General features: G+C 40.2%; 1 protein-coding gene across 4 annotated transcripts in view; it reads left to right on the forward strand.

Moving 5' to 3' along the window:
- Window positions 1-23,954, forward strand: part of LOC138758139 (protein transport protein Sec24B-like) — a 188,229-nt gene that overhangs the window by 69,464 nt on the left and 94,811 nt on the right. For 3 of the 4 annotated variants that reach the window (XM_069926651.1, XM_069926650.1, XM_069926652.1), the window contains 3 exons: window positions 1,348-1,434; window positions 7,558-7,667; window positions 23,029-23,213. In XM_069926651.1, coding sequence (XP_069782752.1) covers window positions 1,348-1,434; window positions 7,558-7,667; window positions 23,029-23,213 — 382 coding nt within the window. The remainder of the gene's footprint in view (window positions 1-1,347; window positions 1,435-7,557; window positions 7,668-23,028; window positions 23,214-23,954) is intronic. The other variant, XM_069926653.1, reaches the window with a different exon arrangement.

Below are 23,954 nucleotides of genomic sequence, written 5' to 3' on the forward strand. Positions count from 1 at the left end.
GGCAATCAGTATTATACAATTGGTGGGGAGGGGTCAATAGGGCAGAGAACCAATACATCTCGACCACATGATGATAGCATTCCTGAGTACTAAGAGGGGTAGGGAAAAAGTGTTGGACTGAATGATTGAATGACTTATGTAATGCAAAAAATTTGGGAGGGAGAAAAAAAATCAAAGAACTATAGAGTAGGTAGCTTAATATTAAGTGAGGAAATGACTGGTGTTTGGAGATATTGATGGAATCTGGCAAAATCAGCATTGTTGATGAAAGAAGCATTATGTTTGATGAACTTACTGGAGTTCTTTTTGAAGATGTAACTGATAAATTAGATAAAAGACCATCAATTGGTTTTCCAGAGGTTGATAAAGTTCCACATAAGAGGTGTAGCTTTGAAGTACGACGATTGGACACGTTTACTAGCCTGATGTGAAGATTGACAGGAAATGGTGAGCAGGAATAAAAACATGATTTTTTTTTCAGATTGGCAGGAAGTGATTATTGGGGTACTATTTAAATGTAATATTTCTTCTGACATAAAACCAGGATTTTGACTCAAGAATGCAAAAAGGTTTCAAGGTGAATTACAAATATGCGACTGATGAAGTTGGCCATTTTGTAAAAAAAAAATTAGAGGCAGACTCTAACTTAGATGGTGATTGGGAAATATTGATGTATAAATGAATTCACGAGACCGTTCAGACTATACTTAGAGGCATCCTTATTGCAAAGGAGTGCAGCAAACTTTTATTGACTATTCATGGGATTGCAGGTCAATCTTGTTTGGAGAGATTATGTTGACTAGATCTATATTCACTCAAATTCAGAAGAATGACAGATTTCATTGTTACATATACAGTTATCAGATCTAGCTCTCCTCGTCTCTGTGATATTTTGCACTAAGTTAAGGAGAAACTTCTTGAAGGCAAGAATTTTCTCATAAAAATGGATGTGGAGGACAAGTTGTTGAATATTTTGAAGGAAGAGTATATGATACTGAGATGGAAGATCAGCTACGAGCATATTGAATGGCAGAGCAGACGAGGGGTCATGTGGTATACTCCTAATATATTTCTACTGCAGTCACAAACAAAATATTAAGCAACTGCATTAATGTTGCCACTTCCTTGATACGCATCGGATCTTATACAAGAAAGTATTCCATGAAGTTTGTCTGATTTTTGAGCAACAAGTATTTGAAAATCTGTGAATTAAATTCCATTTTCTTTTTGATGAGCAGGTATTATTTTGAAACCAAAAGTGTTGGGGAAACTATATTAACATTTGAATTCCAGCTAGGTTTGGATCTTTCGCTCTGACACGTAACGCGATTTTTCTTTTTCTCCCAGGAGTGGATTCTTCCTCCTCTTCATCATCATCCACAAACGCATCACTTCCCAATAACTACGATAGTTTGGAAGGTGGAAGCAATCAAGGTGACTTTTTGCTTGGGTTTGCAGTGGATCTCCACTGCAAGGAATTGTGCAGTTTTCCAAACCTAAATTGGAGCAATTCTTTTAAAGTATTAATTGCCCACAATTAATCTAATCATTTAAATAAAACTTCAACTCAAAAGATAAGAACTTGAACCAGTTGTATTCTCCCAGATTACTAATGCAGAGTGCAGTTTCACCCTCAAAGGTAATCCTTAATATTCTGTGAAATGCAGCTCACTTAATTTTTTTAAATAAGAAGTTTGAATTAAAGTAGGAAAATATTCAACAATTTCCAATGGAACTTCAAATTCCACTTTCAGTATAAAGCAACCCAAGATAAATTCTTATCCTGAAATATTTTACATGCATCTACGTAAGACATGGGAGCGGAATTTAGCTCTTCGGCAGCTGAATCTGTCCTGCCATTCCATCACGTCTGATTGACTGTCCTTTTCAACCCCATTCTCCCGCTAACCCTTGATGTCTTTCCTCGTCAAGACCTATTTACCTCTTATCTTAAATATGTCCAATGATTTCCACAGCTATCCGAGCAATGCATTCCACAGGTGCACCATACTCTGGATAAAGAAATTTCTCTTCATCTCAGTTCATTTTGTATTGTGAGGCTTTGCCCTCTGGACCCAATCTTCATCACTTTAGGAGACTTCTTCTCCATGTTCACTCTTTTGAGGCCTTTCAGTATTTAATCGGTTTCATTCTTCTAAACTTCAGTGGGTGCAGTTCCAAAGCCATTAAACACTCCTTGCATGATTAACCCTTTCATTCTGGGGATAATTCTCATGAACCTCCTCTGGTTCCTCACTGATGCCAACACATCCTTCCTTAGATAAGGAGCCCATAATTACTCACAATACATCCAAGTACAGTCTGACTCAAAGCCTCAACATTACACCTCTTATATTCAATCCCTCTCAAAATTAATGTTAGCATTGAATTTGCCTTACCACTGACTCTACATTCAAGTGAACAAGGACTCCTGTTATGCACTAATAACCCTTTTAATTATGTTTGGGACTAAAGGGTTTTTGTTAGTACTAACACAGGAACAGCAATGGAAAATTCACCAGATAATGGTAAATTCAAAATAATAGTTTTTATTAAAATATTAATAACATAATTTTTGCCTGGAAGTTTCCTCTCGCTTCGTCTGACTGCAGTTTTCCAACATTGAACCTCTTTCTGGGGGCTTTATTGTTCCTGGGCTTTGGCTTGAAGTGAAGGTTGAGCTTGCAGCGAACCAGCCGGTGGTCAGTGTGGCATTCCGCGCTAGGCATGACCCTGGTGTGGAGCACATCTTGTTTGTCACTTTCTCGCACCAGGATGTAGTCCAGGAGGTGCCAGTGTTTGGATCGGGGAGAAAAGTGCAGAGAACAAAACAAAGGACTCTACATCACCTTTGTTGACCTCACCAAAGCATTCGACACCGTGAGCAGGAAAGGGCTTTGGCAAATACTAGAGCGCATCGGATGTCCCCCAAAGTTCCTCAACATGATTATCCAACTGCACGAAAACCAACAAGGTCGGGTCAGATACAGCAATGAGCTCTCTGAACCCTTCTCCATTAACAATGGCGTGAAGCAAGGCTGTGTTCTCGCACCAACCCTCTTTTCAATCTTCTTCAGCATGATGCTGAACCAAGCCATGAAAGACCCCAACAATGAAGACGCTGTTTACATCCGGTACCGCACGGATGGCAGTCTCTTCAATCTGAGGCGCCTTCAAGCTCACACCAAGACACAAGAGAAACTTGTCCGTGAACTACTCTTTGCAGATGATGCCGCTTTAGTTGCCCATTCAGAGCCAGCTCTTCAGCGCTTGACGTCCTGCTTTGCGGAAACTGCCAAAATGTTTGGCCTGGAAGTCAGCCTGAAGAAAACTGAGGTCCTCCATCAGCCAGCTCCCCACCATGACTACCAGCCCCCCCACATCTCCATCGGGCACACAAAACTCAAAACGGTCAACCAGTTTACCTATCTCGGCTGCACCATTTCATCAGATGCAAGGATCGACAATGAGATAGACAACAGACTCGCCAAGGCAAATAGCGCCTTTGGAAGACTACACAAAAGAGTCTGGAAAAACAACCAACTGAAAAACCTCACAAAGATAAGCGTATACAGAGCCGTTGTCATACCCACACTCCTGTTCGGCTCCGAATCATGGGTCCTCTACCGGCACCACCTACGGCTCCTAGAACGCTTCCACCAGCGTTGTCTCCGCTCCATCCTCAACATCCATTGGAGCGCTCACACCCCTAACGTCGAGGTACTCGAGATGGCAGAGGTCGACAGCATCGAGTCCACGCTGCTGAAGATCCAGCTGCGCTGGATGGGTCACGTCTCCAGAATGGAGGACCATCGCCTTCCCAAGATCGTATTATATGGCGAGCTCTCCACTGGCCACCGTGACAGAGGTGCACCAAAGAAAAGGTACAAGGACTGCCTAAAGAAATCTCTTGGTGCCTGCCACATTGACCACCGCCAGTGGGCTGATAACGCCTCAAACCGTGCATCTTGGCGCCTCACAGTTTGGCGGGCAGCAGCCTCCTTTGAAGAAGACCGCAGAGCCCACCTCACTGACAAAAGGCAAAGGAGGAAAAACCCAACACCCAACCCCAACCAACCAATTTTCCCTTGCAACCGCTGCAATCGTGTCTGCCTGTCCCGCATCGGACTTGTCAGCCACAAACGAGCCTGCAGCTGACGTGGACTTTTTACCCCCTCCATAAATCTTCGTCCGCGAAGCCAAGCCAAAGAAGAATAACATAATATTCATTACTTAACTCTAAACTTACTTTACTCTAAACTTAACTCCACTATGCGGAAATGTAAATGTATGTATTTCCCACGCTGAAAAGTCAATCTTTAAAGTTCAGCATCATTTTAGTCTTTCTTGAAGGTCTTAAATTCCCAGTTCAGAAATAATTATAAAGCCCTTTCAAACATTATATCTTCAGGCCTCTTTTACTCACAATTATTTTTCACACAAGGAATCTGCCCTCTTTTTAAAGACTGCAAATGTGGCTATTTTCTTCCACAATGAACTCACAAATCAGACAAGGGTTAAACGAAGTGGCCAAACTCAAAAATAGACCCAGCAGAATTCTGTCCTCTTTTCAAAAAAGACACCAAAATGGTCTTTATTAATTCAAAAGCCACAGATTCTGTATTCCCCTTCCTCTAGGAGCAACACACAACAAACAGTACCAATTCTGGTTACTTTAACTTAACCCTGACTTTCACAAGGTTTCAACCCCTGTATCTCATAAGGTTTTGACTTCTGTGAACTACAAGCTGAACTGTTCCAAAACTGAACTCAAAATGTCTGAATTCATTAATATATTTCTCCAAGTCATGTGACAGTTACATCATGGACAAGGTGAGTCCCAATTCTTGGAAACCACATGACCATCAGTTTTATTTCTATCAAAATTCTGTCCCTTTTTCAAAACTGTATCATATCCATATCAACCTCTGACCTCATCTCTATTAGGCTTAAGTGGTTTTGATTAAAAACAGATGGCTTCCTTCAGCAGATCTTGATCAATTAAAACCCACTTGAAATCCATTAGCTCTGCCTGTCCAAGACAGGTCAACTCTGAGAATGAACTCTCTTCTCTGAAAACATTGGTTCTTTATAAATTTGCTGTGACCTGTGTGTTACCCTGTATCAACCCACAGTTAAATTACTAAGAATTTAATATTTCAACCCTATGTTTACTAAGAGATTTTTATAAAAGAAATATAGTTTAACATTAAATTAAAGGTTAGTGCAAATCCGTTACACTCCCAATTCATCTGCACCTCTGATCTCTGAGCTCATTACCCATTTAGGACCTTCTATCAAAGTGCATGATTACGCACTTTTCTACAATGTATCCCATTTGTCATATCCTTTCTCAATCTCCTAACTGTCTAAATCCTGCAGATTCAGTGCCTCTGCAACACTAAGATACCTGGCAGATCACAACCTAAGACTCCAGAATCTCCTCAGTTGTCTCTTTAAGAATCCTCAGGGTTAATTAATTCAGTCCAGGTCATTTATACACCTTCAGACTTTTTAACTTCCCCAGCACCTTCTCCTTGGCAAGAGCGATTATACCCACTTCTGCTGCTGGGCACGCTTGAACTTTTGGCATACTATTGGCGTCTTCCACAGTGAAAACAGACACAAAATACTTATTGAGTTTGTCTTTATCCCTGGTACTATCTTCCAAGTGTCATTTTACAGTTGTGCAATATTCACCTCTCTTTTGATTTAGCTGAATCAAAACTTTTCACATCCTCTTTTATGTTGCTGGCTAGCTTACATTGTTATTTTCATATTTTCTCTCCTTGCTGCTCTTTTAGTTGCTGTTGGCTTTTAATAGCATCCAGTGCTCTGGCTTCCCACTACTTTCTGCTGTATTGATTTTGTGCTGACTTTGACTTCTCCTGTCAGCCGTAGTTGCCTTATCCTCCCTTTAGAAAACTTCATCCTTGAGATAAATTTGTCCTGGGTTTTCTGAGTTCTCAGAAACCCCAGCCACTACAGACCTGCCATCATCCCTGCTAGTGTCCACTTCCAGGCAGCTTTGGGCAGTTCCTATCATAGCTCTGTAGTCCCCTTTATTCCACTGGTGTAGATAGATCTGATTAGTTTCTCCGTCTCAAACTGCAGGATGACTTCTATCACATTGTGATCACTGTCTCCTCAGGGATCCTTGACCTTTAGCTCCCTTATCATTTCTGGTTCATTACACAACAACCAATCCTGAATTGCTTTCTCTCTAATAGGATCAGCTACAAGTGCTCTAAAAGCCGCCCTGGAGGAATTTTATAAATTCCTTCTCTTGAGAACCAACCCCCACCTGATTTCCCCAATCAACGTGCATATTGAAATTCCCCCATGACTATCGTAACATTGCCCTTTTAGCATGTCTTTTCTATCTCCCACTGAAATTTGTACACTACCTCCTGGCTACTGTTTGGAGAGTCGTATGCAAGTCTCATCAGAGTCTTTATACCCGTGCAGTTTCTTAACTCTACCCATGGAAATTCTACATCTTCCAATTCTATGTCTCCTCTTTCTAACAATTTGAATCAATTTTTTGCCAATAGAGCCACCCCACCCTGTCCTTTCTAAACACTCTGTATCCTTGGATGTTCAGCTCCCAGCTGTGTTTATTTTTAACTGATGCCCACATCATCATATCTGCCAATTTCCAATTTTGCTACAAGATCAACCTTATTCCTTGTATTGCATGCATTGAAATATAAGACCTTCAGTCCTGTATTCATCACCCTTCTCAATTCTGTCTCCAGAGTACTGCAAGTTAAATTCTTATCCTTATTCCCTATCCTTCCTCACAATCTCATTTCTTATTGCATCCATTGATATAACTACCTATTCTCTGCCCTATCACTCTTGATCCCCTACCCTTGCCAAACTTGTTTAAATCCTCCTAACAGCTGCAGCAAACCTGCCCGCCGGGACATTGGTCCCCCTCAAATTCACATGTAACAGTACCTTCCCCAGAAAAGATCCTAATGATCCAGAAATCTGAAACCCTGCATCAGTTTTTCAGCCATGCTGAAAAGGATTCATATTATCCTTTACACTGACAGCTGCTTGCATGATCCCAGGGTGACAGCATTTTCTTGTTGCACCTATATTTCTCTTCAGTTGCACACTGAGCAACACCTCAAGCTTATCAATTTAATTTTGTTGAGAATCATTTGTTTTTAAATTAGGTTTAGTCAAGTCTTTTCCAAAATTACTGGGACTGAGCATTTACAACACATATAACATCACATTTATTGCAGATTTAACAGTAGTATATTTTTAGATTAAGTTGGTTATACATGCTGCTTCTCTCCTTGTTATCCCAGTTAATCTTTGCAAATATTCCTGAAACACTATATACTAACTCTATGCACATGCAATATACATTTACAACACAATTTGCACTAGCTTGTTGCAATTCAGAATAACTGTACTTAAGCAATATTTGAAGAACTTTGTATTGTACAGGTACTGAAAATGTGAAAGCATCTTCAGAAATACAAGTTCACTCTTTATTGTGACAGTTGCCAATTCCTTGTTTGGATTTTATTTTTGCAGACCTATCATCTTCAGTCACTGAAGCACGTGCTCCATTTGATCCAAGTTCACTAATGACTACGAAACAGTCTGGTGATGTACATCCAAATCTTCAGCCAGTCTACCTGAAGGTAGCTCCTCCTTTACAGTCTGTGGGGAAACCCATTGGTTCAGGATATCCACCATGAATTCAGAAGTGTGTATAGATAGGACTATTGTTAATCTTAGTTTTAAACTTCATCAGGGGGCTGTCTTAACAAAGCCTAAATTTTTTTATGCCCCTCCCAAAAATAGCCTCAAGGAAGCCTTAGTGGGGTACAGAGTGAAATGAAACAGGTTGCATTGGGTTTTTTTGAATACTTTATTCAAAATTTTGAACCACATTCCATTCAAATATAATAATTAATATACAAAAAACAATGTGGTATATACCAAATCCCTCCTCCCCCCACTCCCTCCCATCCACCCCAATACCCTTCCCTCCCATCCCTCCCTCTCCCTACTACCCCCAACCACAAAGATAGAAGAAAACAGGTTGCATTGTTGGTAATTTTTCTTGGTGTGGGCAATATTTTTTATGAAGACACCTACTGCTTTGTGTGGGGATAGTTGCAGGCCTACAGCTGTATTTGGAAGCTGTAATCAGATATTTAACCAAAATATTGCATGTCTTGCAGGACCTATGTTTTAAGTATCCTGGAAAGCATTTAAGTGGAAGCTAGGGGATATATTATGAAAATAGAAACATTGATAGGCTGAAATTAAGTAGGATGATAAGAGAATTACAGAGAGAGCATGTGCTGCCCAGACCGAATAAGATGTAATTACCCTGTAATTTTACCTAATTTCTGCTACTGGATTTCAGGCATTTACACACTAACAGTAACTGCTGCTTGTTGCACACTGATAATCCAGATCAAAAGAGAAATAAAGGCCAAGCACATTGGGACATTTAAAGATACTTAGATAGGCACCTGATGTAATATAACAGGAGGATTATAGGATTAAAAGGAGAAAAGTGGAGCAAGTTTATTTTGACTGGCACAACATTGTGACCATGTGGTGCTGTACTAAAGTAGTTAGAAAGCAAGTTTTGTTTATCTGAGTAGGCGACATAATTATTGGGATTGTAGAGAATTACACTATGGCATATTAACAAGGTTTGAGCATCTTCATTATAGTTGAAGAAATAGGATTATCACAGTTCAAATTTTAAAAAAAATCTGCATTACTGTTCTTACATTGAGCAATTTTTTTGCACCCATGCAAAGTATCTTATTTGATAGAACAGCACAGTACAGGGCATTCAGCCCATGAGATTGTGCTGACTGATATAAACCTACTCCATGTCAATTAACCCTTCTTTCCCCCCCCTCCCCCCCCTGTAGAGTCTAACCCTCTATTTTTCTTACATTTGTGTGCCTACCTAATAATCTTATAAAATCTTGATTGTAGCAGCATCTAACACCACCACCACCAGTGTGTTCCTGGTACTCTTTGTGTAAAACAAAAAGAAAACCTACATCTGATGTACCTCCTAAACTTTCCTCCGTTAACCTTAAACAAATCTCCTCTGGTATTGGCAATTACCACCCTGGGGGGAAAAAAGTGCTGGCTGTCCACCCTATCTATATCTCTCATGATCTTATCTTCTTTCTTTGGCCTGGCTTGGCGGTCGAAGATTTATGGAGGGGTATGTCCACGTCTGCTGCATGCTCGTTGGTGACTGACAAGTCCGATGCAGGACAGGCAGGCACAGTTGCAGCGGTTGCAAGGGAAAATTGGTTGGTTGGGGTTGGGTGTTGGGTTTTTCCTCCTTTGTCTTTTGTCAGCGAAGTGGGCTCTGCGGTCTTCTTCAAAGGAGGTTGCTGCCCGCCGAACTGTGAAGCGCCAAGATGCATGATCTTATACATCTCTATTAAATCTCTTCTGATCCTCTGTTGCTCCAAAGAGAAAAGCCCAAGACATGTTCTCCAATCCAGGCAGTACAGTGCCCTCCATGATTGGGACAAAGATACCTTTTTTCCTTTATTTTCCCCTGTGCTCCACAGTTTTAAATTTTTAATCAAATAATTTATGTGATTAAAGTGCACATTCCAGATTTTATTCAAGGTTATTTGTGCAGGTGGTCCCTGACTTACGACTGAAATTGGAACCAACAATAACTTGAATTGGTCATAAGTCGGGTTCGCCCACCACGCACGATTAAACAAGACCATAAAGAATTTTTTTTAAAGATTTTTAACTAATGAATCTTTCATGAAAATATAAATATATGAACAGTATCTTCAGATAAAGATACTCCCCAATCCCATATGAACTTCTAGTATATAATGATATCATTGGACTTGGACATTAGACTACCACGGGGAGTTGGGACATCGGGCTCCCGCAGGGACTTAGGAGATGTTGCAGCGAGCGGGGACTTTGGGACTGCCGCTTTGGGACTGCCGCTGAGAGTGGGTATGTCGGGCTGCTGCCAGGAGCAGGGACACTGTATACAGTATTTTTTAATACAAAATATAAGTTTGTACAGGTGAATGTAAATCGCATAGGTTGGAAGTTGAGAACTACCTGTATACATGTTGGTTTGATCATGTAGAAATTACAGCACTTTTTATTCATAGTTTCCCCATTTCAAGGCTCCATAATGTTTGGAACATTTGGCTTCTGAGGTATTTGTGATTACTGGGGTATGTCCGATTGCTTCATTGGTGCAGGAATAAGAAAGCTTGTCTTGCTTCTAAACTTTTGAACATAGAGCATTATAGCTCAGTACAGGCTCTTCGTCATTCAATGTTGGGCTGACTCATATATTCCATAAAAAAAACTACTAAACCCTCCCTACCCCATAATCCTTTTTTTTCCATCCATGTCTCTTAAATGCCCCTAATGTTTCAGCCTCCACTACTATTCCAGGCAAGGCATTCCAGCACCCAGAGCTCTCTCTAAAAACAAAAAAAGCTTGCCCCTGATGTTGCCCCTAAACTTCCATCCCTTCAGTTTGTACTTATGTCCTCTGATGTTTTCTATTCCTGCCCAGGGAAACAGGCGCTGGCTGTCCACCCTATCTGTGGCTCTCATAATCTTGTAGTCCTCTATTAAGACTCCTCTCATCCTTCTACACTCCAAAGAAAAAAAATGTCCCAGTTCTGCTAACCTTGCCTCATAAGATATTTTCAATCCGGTTAACATCCTGGTAAACCTTTTCTGCATCCTCTCCATAGTTTCCACATTCTTCCTATCATGAGGTGCACAAAACTGAACACAATATTCTTAAGTGTGGTCTCGCCAGAGATTTGTAGAGTTGCAGCATGACCTCTCTACTCTTGAATTCGATCCTCCATTAATGAAGCCCAGCATCCTATAGGCCTTCTTAATTATGCTATCAACTTGTGGAGTGACCTTGAGAGATGTATGGATTTAAACCCCAAGGCCTCTCTGTTCATCCACACTCTTAAATAACCAACCATTAATCCTGTACTCAGCCTTCTGGTTTGTCCTTCTAAAATACATCATCACATCACACTTATCCGGATTGAACTCCATCTATCATTTTTCTGCCCAACTCTGCATCTAGTTTGTATCCTTTTGTAACCTTCAACAACCTTCATCTCCTCCAACCTACGTATCGTCTGCATATTACTGATGCATCCTTCCACCTCTTCATCCAGGTCATTTATAAAAGTCACAAAAAGCAAAGGTCCCAGAACAAATCCTTGCGGCACTCCACTAGTCACCAACCACCAGGCAGAATACTTTCTTTCTACTACTACTAGCAAGCCAATTTTTTATCCACACAGCCGAAGTTCCATGCATCCCATTTCTAAAAGTAGTTATAACTTTCTAAATGAGTCTCTCATGTCAAATGCCTTACTAAAATCCTTGTAGACCATATCTTCCACCTTACCCTCATCAATTTTTTTTGTTACCTCCTCAAAAAACTCAGTTAGACTTGTGAGGCACAACATTCCCTTCACAAAGCCATGCTGACTATCCTTGAGTAGACTGGACTTCTCCAAATGCTCATAGATCCTATCCTTAAGAATTCCCACCAATAGTTTGCACCTACTGACATAAGATTCACTGGTCTATATTTCTCAGGATTTTCCCTATTCTCTTTTTTAAACAAGAGCACTACATTTACCATTCTCCAATCTTCCGACACCTCCCCTGCGGCCAAAGAGGATTCAAAGATCTTCGCTACTACCTCAGCTATCTCTTCCCCACAGCAACCTGTGGATATCAATCTTAATGTTTTTAAGAAGATCCAACACTTCCTCTTCCTTAATCTCAACAATGTCCAGCGCACAAACCTGTTTTATTCCAACCTCAGCCTGATCAAGGTCCTTTTCTCTTGTGAATACGGAAGCAAAGAATTCATTTAGGACGTCCCCAACCTCCTTCGCCTCCAGGCACACGTTGCCTCCTTTATCCTTCAGTGGCCCCACCTGGAGTCTGTAATTGATACTTTTCAACATGAAGACAGAGTTGTGCCAATGAAAGTCAAGGAAGTAATTCTGAGGCTGAAAAACAAGAATAAAACATAAAGAGATATAAGATGACCAAAATCACTGGTGAGCTTAGTAATCACAAAGACTGGTATTCCAGGGAAGACCTCCATTGCTGATAACAGAATTTTCTTCATAATGAAGAAAAATGCCCAAACACCTGTTTGAGGATCAGAAAGACTGTTCAGGAGGCAGGTGTGAATGTGTCAATGACCACTGTCTGCAGAAGACTTCATGAACAGAATTACAGAGGCTACACTGCAAGGGGCAAACCACTAGTTAGCCATGAAATAAGATGACCAGTATGCTAAGAAGTATTTAAAAGAGCCAGTAGAATTCTGGAAGAAGGTCTTGTGGACAGATGAGACCAAGATTAACCTGTGTGTATCAGGATGATGGCAAGAACAAAGTGTGTTGTAAAGGATTTGTCCGAGGCCCAAACCATACCACCTCATCTGTGAAACATGGTGGTGGGGGTGTTATGGCCTGGGCATATATTGCTGCCACAATTACTAGAGTTTACCTTCATTGATGATGTAACTGCTGATGGCAGTAGTAAAATAAATTCTGAGGTGTGAATCAGAATGTGAATGCAGAGATTAGGGTAGTAGGACAAAACCATAATGCTATGTTCTCTGAATGGTAAGGAAGGACAGGCAGGGGACAAAGCATAAAGGTAGCCAGTTAGAGAGTTTGAAATGTGTCTATTTCAGTGGTAGGATGTGACTGTTACAGAAACTTGGCTGGAGGAAGGACAAAATTGGCTGATGCAGGTACCGGGGTTTAGGTGTTTTAAAAAGAATAGGGTGGAAGGTAGAAAAGGGGGTGGGGGGAGTAGCATTACTGGCCAGGGATAGTATCACAGCTACAGAAAGGGAGGATGCTGGAGAGGAAGTGTCCACTGAGTCGGTGTGGGTGGAAGTCAGAAATAGGAAGGGTGCGATCACTATGCTGGGAGTAGTCTATAGGCCCCCAAATCGTCCTCAGGAAACCAAGGAGCAGATAATCAGGCAGATTTTGGAATGGTGCTGGAACTACAGGGTTGTAGTTATGGGTGATTTCGACTTCCCTAATATTGACTGGCATCTACTGATTGCAAGAGGGATCAATGGGACTGAATTTGTCACGTGTGTACAAGAAGGATTCCTGACACAGTATGTGGACCTGCCGATGAGAGGAGAGGCCATTCTGGGGAATGAACGTGGTTGGTGGCAGACCTCTCGATGGGGAAGTATTTTGGTGAGAGTGACCACAACTCCCTCAGCTTCAACATAGCTATGGAAAAGGATATAAACAGTCAAAATGGGAAAATGTTTAACTGGGAAAGGGCTGATTATGAAGGAATGAGGCAGGAACAGTGAGAATAAAGTGGAAACATGCTTAAAGGTGAAAGCACAGAAAAAAATGTAGAGGACACTTACAGACAACTTGTACAGGGTTCAAGATAGTTTTGTCCCACTGGGACAAGGAAAATATGGTGGAAAAAGGGAACTGTGGCTGATGAAGCAGATCAGGCAACTAGTCAATAGGAAGAAGGAAGCATACATTAGATACAGGAAACAGTAGGGGCTCATGAGAAATGTATGGTAGCCAGGAAGAAGCTTAAGAAAGGACTTAGGAGAGCTCAAAGGGGGCATGAGAAGGCCTTGACATGTTAACTTAAGGAGAACCCCAAGGCATTCTATGCGTTGGTGAAGAACAGAAGGATGACGAGAATGAAGGTGGGGCTGCTAAAGGATAAAGGAGGCAACATGTGTCTAGAGGCAGAGAAGGTTGGGAAGTCCTAAATGAATAGTCTGCATCAGTATTCACAAGAGAAAAGGACCTTGATCAGGCTGAGGTCAAAATTGAATAGGCCTGTGTACTAGACAATGAATGAAGATTAATGAAGAGGAAATGTTGGATCTACTTAAAAACAAGATTAATAAGTTGCCGGGGCCAGACGCAATATACTCCAGGCTGTTGTGGGAAGTGAGAGAAGAGATCACTGGGGCAGTAGCTATGAATTTTGAATCCGCTTTGGCTGCGGAGAGGTGTCAGAGGATTGGAAATGGCAAATGTCCCATTGTTTAAAATAAAGTAGTGGTGAGAATCCTGGGAATTATAGACCAGTGAGTCTTGCATCAGTGATGTGTAAACTAATGGAGAGGATTCTTAAGGATAGGATCTATGAGCATTTGGAGAAGTACAGTCTACTCAAGGATAGTCAGCATGGCTTTGTGAAGGGAAGGTCGTGCCTCACGAGTTGAATTGAGTTTTTTGAGGAGGTAACAAAAGAAATTGATGAGGGTAAGGAGGTAGATGTGGTCTACATGGATTTTAGCAAGGCATTTGACAAGGTCCCCCACGAAAGACTCATTTAGGAAGTCATGAGGCACGGGATCAGTGAAATCTTGGCTGTGTGTATAAAAAATTGGCTTGTTGCCAATAGAAATCTATAAAACGTTATTTATTAATTCCTACTCTCCTGGAAGTAATGAACCAGATTGAAGAAACACAAAACATGCCAGATTCATGTAAAACAGCAATAAATACAGTAATACCAAAGACGGGGAAAGATCCACTAACACCAATATCTCTACTTAACTCAGATTATAAGATAATAGCAAAACTATTAGCAAACAGATTGGCCGACTGTGTACCAAAAATAGTAAAACTAGATCAAACTGGATTTATTAAGAAAAGATGAACAACGGACAATATCTGTAAATTCATTAACTTTATTCATGCAGTACAAAGAAATAAGACACCAACAGTGGCAGTTGCTTTAGATGCAGAGAAAGCCTTTGACAGGGTAGAATGGAATTATTTATTCAAAGTACTACAGAGGTTCAACCTACCAGAGAAATATATTAATTCGATTAAAGCATTATATAATGGACCATTGGCAAAGGTGACAGTAAATGGATATACATCAAACCAATTTAAATTAAGCAGATCAACTAGGCAGGGATGTCCACTATCTCCCTCACTGTTTGCTTTAGCTAAAGAACCCGTGGCAGAACTGATAAGAACAGAAAATAAAATAAAAGGATAAAAATAAAAGAGAAGGAATATAAAATCAGTCTATTTGCAGATGACATCATAGAACCAGAAATATCAATAAAAGAAAAGGCTTTGGCAGACAGAGTAAAAATAAATCCAAAGGGTTTCTATAAGTATATTAAAAGTAAAAGATTAGTGAGGGATAAAATTGGACCTCTTGTAGATAGTGAGGGTAGGCTGAGTGAGAAGTCAGAGGAAATGGGGGAAATTTTGAATGATTTCTTTGCCTCGGTATTCATTAGGGAAAAAAATATTGAACCAGTTGAGGTAAAGAAAAATAGTGGGGAGGTAATGAAGCATATAAGGATAACCGAGGAGGTAGTGATGGCTGTGTTGATAAAGATAAAGGTGGATAAATCTCCGGGACCGGACAAAATATTCCCAAGGACACTCAGGGAGGCTAGTGGACAGATAACGGGGCCATTAACAGAGATATTTAGGATGTCACTGGCCACGGGGGAAGTGCCAAAGGATTGGAGGGTGGCGCATGTGGTTCCGCTGTTTAAGAAAGGGTCTAAATGTAAACCTGGGAATTATAGGCCCGTGGGTCTGACGTCTGTGGTGGGCAAGTTGATGGAAAGTGTTCTGAGGGATGGTATTTACAATTATTTGGAGGTACAGGGATTGTCAGGGGTAGATCATGCTTGACAAACCTGATTGAGTTTTTCGAGTTGGTTACAGAAAATGTTAATGAAGGGAAAGCTGTGAATGTTGTCTATTTAGACTTTAGTAAAGCTTTTGACAAAGTTCCCCACAGGAGGTTAGGAAAAAAGGTGGAGGCATTAGGTATAAATGAGGAGGTAGTGAAATGGATTCAGCAATGGTTGGATGGGAGGTGTCAGAGAGTAGTGGTAGAAAATTGTTTGTCCAATTGGAGGCCAATGACTAGTGGAGTTTCTCAGGGATCGGTCCTCGGTCCACTATTGTTTATTATATATATTAACGATCTGGAATTAGGGGTGGAGAATTGGATAAGCAAGTTTGCGGATGATACAAAGATTGGTGGTGTTGTGGACAGTGAGGAAGATTACCGTAGATTAAAAGGTGATTTAGGAAGGCTGGAGGTGTGGTCTGAGAAATGGCTGATGGAATTTAATACAGATAAGTGTGAGGTGTTACATTTTGGAAAGGCAAATCTAAATAGGTCATATGCATTAAATGGTAGGCTATTGAGATGTGCAGAGCAACAAAGGAATTTAGGAGTTGTGGTAAATAGTACCCTCAAGGCAGATACTCAGGTAGATGGTGTGGTGAAGAAGGCATTTGGAATGTTGGCCTTCATAAATCTGAGTATTGAATTCAAGAGTAGGGAGGTTATGATGAAATTGTACAAGGCATTGGTGAGGCCAAATTTGGAGTACTGTGTACAGTTTTGGTCACCAAATTATAGGAAAGATATAAACAAAATAGAGAGAGTGCAGAGAAGGTTCACGAGAATGTTGACAGGATTTCAAAGTTTGAGTTACAGGGAAAGGTTGTGCAGACTGGGGCTTTTTTCTCTGGAGCATAGAAGATTGAGAGGGGGCTTGATAGAGGTGTTTAAGATTTTAAAAGGGACAGACAGAGTAAACGTGGATAGGCTTTTTCAATTAAGAGTGGGGGAGATTCAAACTAGAGGGCATGGTTTAAGATTGAAGGGGGAAAATCATAAGGGGAACATGAGGGGAAATTTCTTTACGCAAAGGGTGGTGGGGATGTGGAATGAGCTTCCGACAGACGTGGTCGAGGTGGGATCATTGGTTACATTTAAGGAAAGTGGATAGTTACATGGATAGGAGAGGACTGGAGGGGTATGGACCAGGTGCTGGTCAGTGGGACTAGGAGGGTGGGGATTTGTTACGGCATGGACTAGTAGGGCCGAACTGGCCTGTTCTGTGCTGTAAGTGGTTACATGGTTATATGGTATAAGAAATTGAAGGAATATGGAGAAGTATCGGGGTACAAGATCAACGCAAATAAAAGTGAAGCGATGCCAACGAATATTGCGGATTTCTCAAAGTTTAAGAAAGAATCACCATTTAAATGGCAAACACAAGCAATTCGATACTTAGGTATTTGACTAGATAATAATCTAGGCCATCTGTACAAATCAAATTATCAGCCATTAATGAAGAAATTACAAGATGACTTAGAACATTGGAAAGATGGAAAGGGGGGAAACCGAGGATAGCACTAAATAAATTAACAGAATGGTTCAAACAAGGGGGCTTACAGCTACCAAACTTTAAGAATTATTATAGAGCAGCACAATTAAGATATCTATCAGATTTTTATCAAACAAGGGAAAAACCAGATTGGACCAGGTTAGAGCAAGATAAAATAGGGGAGAAGGTAGCAGAACATATATTTTATAAGTGGGATGAAAAGCTGGTGCAACATAGAAGTTCACCAGTACTGCACCATCTGCTCAACATTTGGAAGAAGATTCACGTAGAAAGGGAAAAAACAAATTACCAACTACCAAAATTATTATTGAAGCAAAATCAACTAATCCCTTTCACAATAGATAACCTTTCCTTTAGAGAATGGGAGAGAAAAGGGATCAAAAGAATAGAAAATTGTTTTTTGGGAAAAAATTTATTACCTTTTCAACAAATGAAGTACAAATATGGTATAACTCACGGTACAATGTTTGCATACCACCAACTGAAAACCTACTTGAAGGACAAATTGGGAAGCAGGCTGAGGTTACCAGAAGAAAGCAGCCTTGAATATGTGATTACAGACACAATGATAATTAAAAGATTTATAACAAACATGTACATCAAGCTGCAAGAGAAAGAGAATGATGAAATAAGCTGTAAACCCAAACAAAAGTGGGAACAAGATCTAAACATAAAGATAAAAAGTGAAAAATGGGAAAAGCTATGCTCCGGAACTATGAGAAATATAATAAACACGAGGTTACGCATGATACAATATAATTGGTTACACAGGCTATATACCACGCCCCAAAAGTTAAATAAATGGGACCCAACAGTATCAGATAGATGTTTTCACTGTAAGAAGGAAACGGGAGCAACAGTACATGCAATTTGGGCATGTGAGAAAGTGGAAAAGTTTTGGGAAGATCTAAATCAGGTATTAAATAAAATCACAAAAAGCAACATACCAAAAAATCCAGAGATCTTTCATCTTAGTAATATAAGAAGTAAAGAACTACTCCTCGATTTGGATGAAGCTCAAAAAAGATTTATTATGATAGCCTTAGCTGTAGCAAAATAATGTATAATGTCAACCTGGAAATCAGAAGAGAGCCTGAGAATACAGCAATGGTACATAGAAATGAATAAATGTATTCCACTGGAAAAAATAACATATAATTTAAGAAACAACGTCACAATATTCGAACAAATTTGGGAACCGGACATGGAACACAACAAAGAGGGCCTAACGCGGACCTCCACCCCCTAAAATGACAGAATGAGAAGAAGACGAAATGAACTGACCCAGTTTGTAAAAATAGAAGACACAATTTTCTTGTTTATTTTCATTGTGTGATGTCATTGTTTAATGGGTTTATTGTATTGTATATGTTGAACGTTTAGTGGGTAGGGAGGGGGGTGGGAAGGAGGGAGGGAAGGGAGGGGGAAAAGGGGAGAAAATGACATTGTATATTCAAGAGGGAAATGTTTGAGTGTATTTTGGTTAATGTGGTTCATAGTGTGAAAAATAAAATAATTTTTTTTAAAATTAGCTTGTAGGGAAAAAGCAGAGAGTAGTAGTAGAAGAAAAGTATTCTGCCTGTAGGTCGGTGACTAGTGGAGTGCTGCAAGGATCTATTTTGGGACCCCTGCTCTTTGTGATTTTTATAAATGACCTGGATGAAGAGGCAGAAGTTTGTGGATGACATTAAGGTTGGAGGAGTTGTGGATGGAGCTGAAGGTTGTCGAACGTTGCAAGAGGATTTAGACAGGATGCAGAGTTGGGCAGAAAAGTGGCAGATGGATTTCAATCCAGAGAAGTGTGAGGTGATGTATTTTGAAAGGACAAACCAGAAGGCTGAGTACAGGGTTAATGGTCAGTTATTTAAGATTGTAGATGAACAGAGGGACCTTGGAGTTCAAATCTATACATCTCTCAAGGTCGCTGCACAGGTTGATAGGGTAGTTAAGAAGGCTTATGTAATGCTGGGCTTCATTAATAGGGGAGTTGAATTAAAGAGTAGAGAAGTCATATTGCAACTCTACAAATCTCTGGTGAGACCACACTTAGAGTATTGTGTTCAGTTATGGTCACCTAATGATAGGAAGAATGTGGAAGCTATGAAGAGCATGCAGAGGAGATTTACCAGGATGCTACCTGGATTTGGAAACAAGGTTAACAAAGCTAGGACTTTTCTCGTTAGAGTGTAGAAGGATGAGAGGAGTCTTAATAGAGGTCTACAAGATTATGAGAGGCATAGATAGGATGGACAGCCAGCACCTGTTTCCAAGGGCAGGAATAGCAAACACCAGAGGACACATGTACAAAGTGAAGGGAGGGAAGTTTAGGGGAGACATCGGGGTAAGTTTTTTACACAGAGAGTTGTAGGTCCCTGGAATGGTGGTGGAGGCTGAACCATTGGGTGTACTTAAGAAACTCTTAGACAGACACACAGATGAAAAAAAAATAGAGGGTTATAGGGTAGGGAGATTTTAATACTTTTTTTGAGGAAGGAATTATATGGGTCAGCACAACATTGAGGGGCAAAGGGCATATACTGTGCTGTATTGCTCTATGTGTATAAGAACATTTTATCTGCTCAAATACGAGCAAATACCCCAAACTTCATTGAGCGGCGCTTCATCCTACAGTAGGGCAACAATCCGAAACATACTGCTAAAACAACAAAGGAGTTTTTCAAATCTACAAACTGGAAAATTCTTGAATGGCCAAGTCAGTCACCAGATGTTAATCCAAGTGAGCATGCCTTCCATATGCTGAAGAGAAACCTTCAGGGGACAAACCCCTAAAACAAGCAAAAGGTGTAAGATGGCTGCAGTGGAGGCCTCCCACAGCCTCACCAGAGAAGATACTCAGCACCTGGTGATGTCTGTGAATCACAAACTTAAAGCAGTCATTGCGTGCAAGGGATATGTAACAAAGTACTAAATATGATTACTTTAATATGCACACCATTTGTATGTCCCATTTATTATGGTGCCCTGAAATGAAGGGAATATATATATAAAAAGTGCTGTACATGGTCAAACCAAAATGTATACAAATAACCTTGAATAAAATCTGGAATGTGCACTTTGATCACATGTGAATTGTTTGATTACAAATTTAAAACTGTGGAGCATAGGGGCAAATAAAGAAAAAAATTATCATTATCCCAAACATTATGGAGGACACTGTACATTCTGCACCCTCTCCAAAGTTTTCACATTGTTCCTGTTATGAGATGACCTGAACTGAACACAATACTCAATGTGGTCTACCCACAGTTTTATAGAGCTACATTATTACCTTGCTGCTCTTGAACTCAATTCCTTGCTTCCTTTGTAATCTATGACAACCTTCACTGTCCACAACACCTCCAACCTTTGTGTCATATGTAAACTTATTAACTCACCCCTCTACTTCTTCATCCAAGTCATTTATAGAAATTTCAAAGAGCAGGGGTCCCAGAATAGATCTCTGCAGAGCACCACTTGCCACTGACCTTCAGGCAGAATGTACTCCATTTACTACTCCCCTCTGCCTTCTGTGGGCAACCCACAAAGTCTGTTTCCATGCCTTATAACTTTCTGCATGTGCTTACCATGGGGAACCTTGTCCAATGATCGATCTCTTTCTCCCTCTCTCTCGGAACATTTGGTCTTGGAGCCTCATTCATGGAGAGGCATTCAGTTTGGGTTGTAAATGATTCGCTTCTGGTGTAACATCTCATGGTACACTTAACTTTTGTTGTGAGTTAATTTGATTGCTGGTGAAAGATTTGAAAGCCTGTCTTTTTTATTTATCGATTGGACACAGACACTGACCTTCAGAAGAGAAATTTGACATAGTTAATAATGAAATTAAGATATCATCTAACATTTTGGATAGTTGCTTTGATAAGGTATACTGTATGCTAATATTTCGGTATCCTGAATCACTTTTGAAGATGTCTTGAAAAATTATAAATTCCTCACACCTGCTGAGTTGAGTTCATTTGCTTTGTAGTATCTTTCAGTTTTAATAGTTACCCGAAGACCCAAATCAGTGTTGATTGGCAACGTCACCTCCTCCTCTCTGACCATCATCACAGGGGTCCCTCAAGACTGAATGTTTGGTACCCAGCTGAATTCCCTCTACACTTGCAATTACATGGCCAAATTCGGCTCTGTCATAATCTATAAATTCCTGATGACGTCACTGTTGTTGGCTGAACAACAGATAATGATAAATCAGAATATAAGTTGGAGACTGAGAATCTAGTTATGTGATGCCAGAATACAACCTTGCTCTCAATATCTGCAAAACTAAGGAAGTTTATTGTGGACTTTAGGAAGTAAAGTCTGAGCAACTATGCTCCTCTCTTTGTTGATGGAATGGCGATGGAATAGGTTCATAGCTTTATGTTCCTGCGCATTCATTTTTTGGAGGATCTGTCTTTGTTGCAGCAAATCAATGTGACTGTGAAGAATGCACACCACAATGCCTCCATTATCTAAAGTGCCTGAGGAGATTCAGTATGTTATTGAGCAATCTATTGAACTTCTAAAGGAGTTCTGAGAAAAATCTCAAGTGGCCAGGAGCACAAAAGGCTGCAGAAGGTAGCAAGCCTAGCACAGTCCACCATGGGCACTGACTCCGATCTATTTAAGTCATCTGTGTGAGGCACTGCAAAAAGGCACCAACATCATAAAGGAACCCTATTACCCTGGTCACTTTCTTTTCTCGCTGCTACCTTTATGCAGAAGGTACAGAAACCTGCCATCTGATAAGTTTAACTTCAAGAACAGTTTTCAGTAACAGCTATCAGGCTCTTGAACTTCTCCATACTACCCTAATCATAACACGACTCCAGGACAACCAAAGATCTGCCTGCACTATTGTCGCATCACTTTGTTTGCACTTACTGCAGTGGTGAATATTTATCTATACTTTTATATGTCATTTTTTTCCTCTCATGGAAATTTATACTCATTGTTTATTATAGTATTTTGTATACTTGTGAAATTGCAGCAAGCAGGAATTAAAGCGCATCTGTATATTGTACTTGTGCATATGACTATAAACTCTCATCAGCTTCATCTTAAATCCTTTTTCCAAATTGGCAGTCTTAATGTTGTTGAATGTTGGATATTCCTTATGTTTTTCAAAATGAGAAATTTTTCATTAGCGGTTAGATTAATTATAGGTTGAACCTCTACTATCTGGTGCTCTGTGGTCTGGCATCTCCCATGGTCCGGCACGTTTTAAATCTGCCACCGTCAGTACAAACTCCTTAGAGACGGTGCGGGACACGAACCCCACTCCCGATTGCTGGTACTGTAAAAGTTGAATGTGCTGCCATCAGGGCCGGGGTTCGAGTCCCATACTGTCTGTAAGGAATTTGTACTAATGGTGCCAGATTCAACCTTTACAGCACCAGTGATTGGGACTGCAGTTTGAGTCCCGCTCTATCTGTAAGGAGTTAGTACTAATGCCCCCGATTGCTGGCACTGTAAAAGTGTTGTGCTAATCGCTACGCTAACTGTGCTGCCCCACAGTATTATTTCCTGTTTTAAGTTTTGTTCTACCATTGATATGTTTGCATAGGGAGTTCCCTTAGGGGTCATTTTCTGTTCTCCGGCATTTTCTGTGGTCCAGCAATGGCCAGGTCCCGACATCGCCAGATGAAAGAGGTTCAACTTGTACTATGAAAGAACTTGTGCAAAATGAGGTTTTTTTAATCTTTAATTAGGACAAAAAGATATAAGTTTCAAAACCACAGAAAAATCTTTGCTTTTTATAATTACAGCCATCTTCCAAAGTTAATCACCTGTCATCGAGCATGAAGGGGTTATTCTTTCAGAATAAACAACAGGCTGAAGCTCGAAAGCAAATCAATCTCCTTCAAGAGCGGAACATTCTGCCACCAGTTCCAATCCAGTGTCCTCAGTCCAATTTGAGTCCAGAACTAAGAAATCTTAATTGCAGTCCAGAGTAAGTTTATTTTACTTGCAAATTTCTACATGCTTAACAGCAAAAAAAATCTGCCGGAACATTTATCCTGATTAATACATTATCTGAGATGAAGTTTCCGTATTTCATTCTGCTCCATTCTGAAATTGTTACAGTTTAAAATCAAGTGAATTAGAAGGGGGAAAATAGACTACGACTGGAAACTTGCAGGGAAAATTCAAGGAAGACATCTATGTGAAGTGCTGTCTCAAGAGGCTGCCAACATGATAAAGGACCTCCATCACCCTCGTGACAATCTATTCTTGCTGCTGACTTCAAGAAGAAGGTCCGGAGTTTGAAGTCCATAATATTTTTTTTCCCAATAATTATCAGGATCTTGAACTTCCTCTTACTATCCCAATTATGAACTACTCTGGCACCACAAAAAAGACCTGTCTGCACTACTGAAGCAACACTTTTTTCTCTTAAAATCTCATGTCTGTGAATATTAATGATCTTTTTCCATACAATAATTTAATGTATGCTATTGGAGTTTTTTTTTTACAAAGAACCTGTTTTGCTTCAGCAAGAATTTCAGCACATTGTACTAATGTGTATGATAATAAACTCGTTATCTATCAAAACTGCATATAAAAGTTTCTTTAGATATAAAGAGAAAGAGACTAGTTGAAACAAATGTTGGTCCAGCAGTCAGAATTATGGAAATTCATAATGGGGAGCAAGGAGATGGAAACTAAATTGAATAAATTAGAAAACCTCAAA

The sequence above is a fragment of the Narcine bancroftii genome, chromosome 3, assembly GCF_036971445.1.
Source record: "Narcine bancroftii isolate sNarBan1 chromosome 3, sNarBan1.hap1, whole genome shotgun sequence".
Taxonomy (NCBI): domain Eukaryota; kingdom Metazoa; phylum Chordata; class Chondrichthyes; order Torpediniformes; family Narcinidae; genus Narcine; species Narcine bancroftii.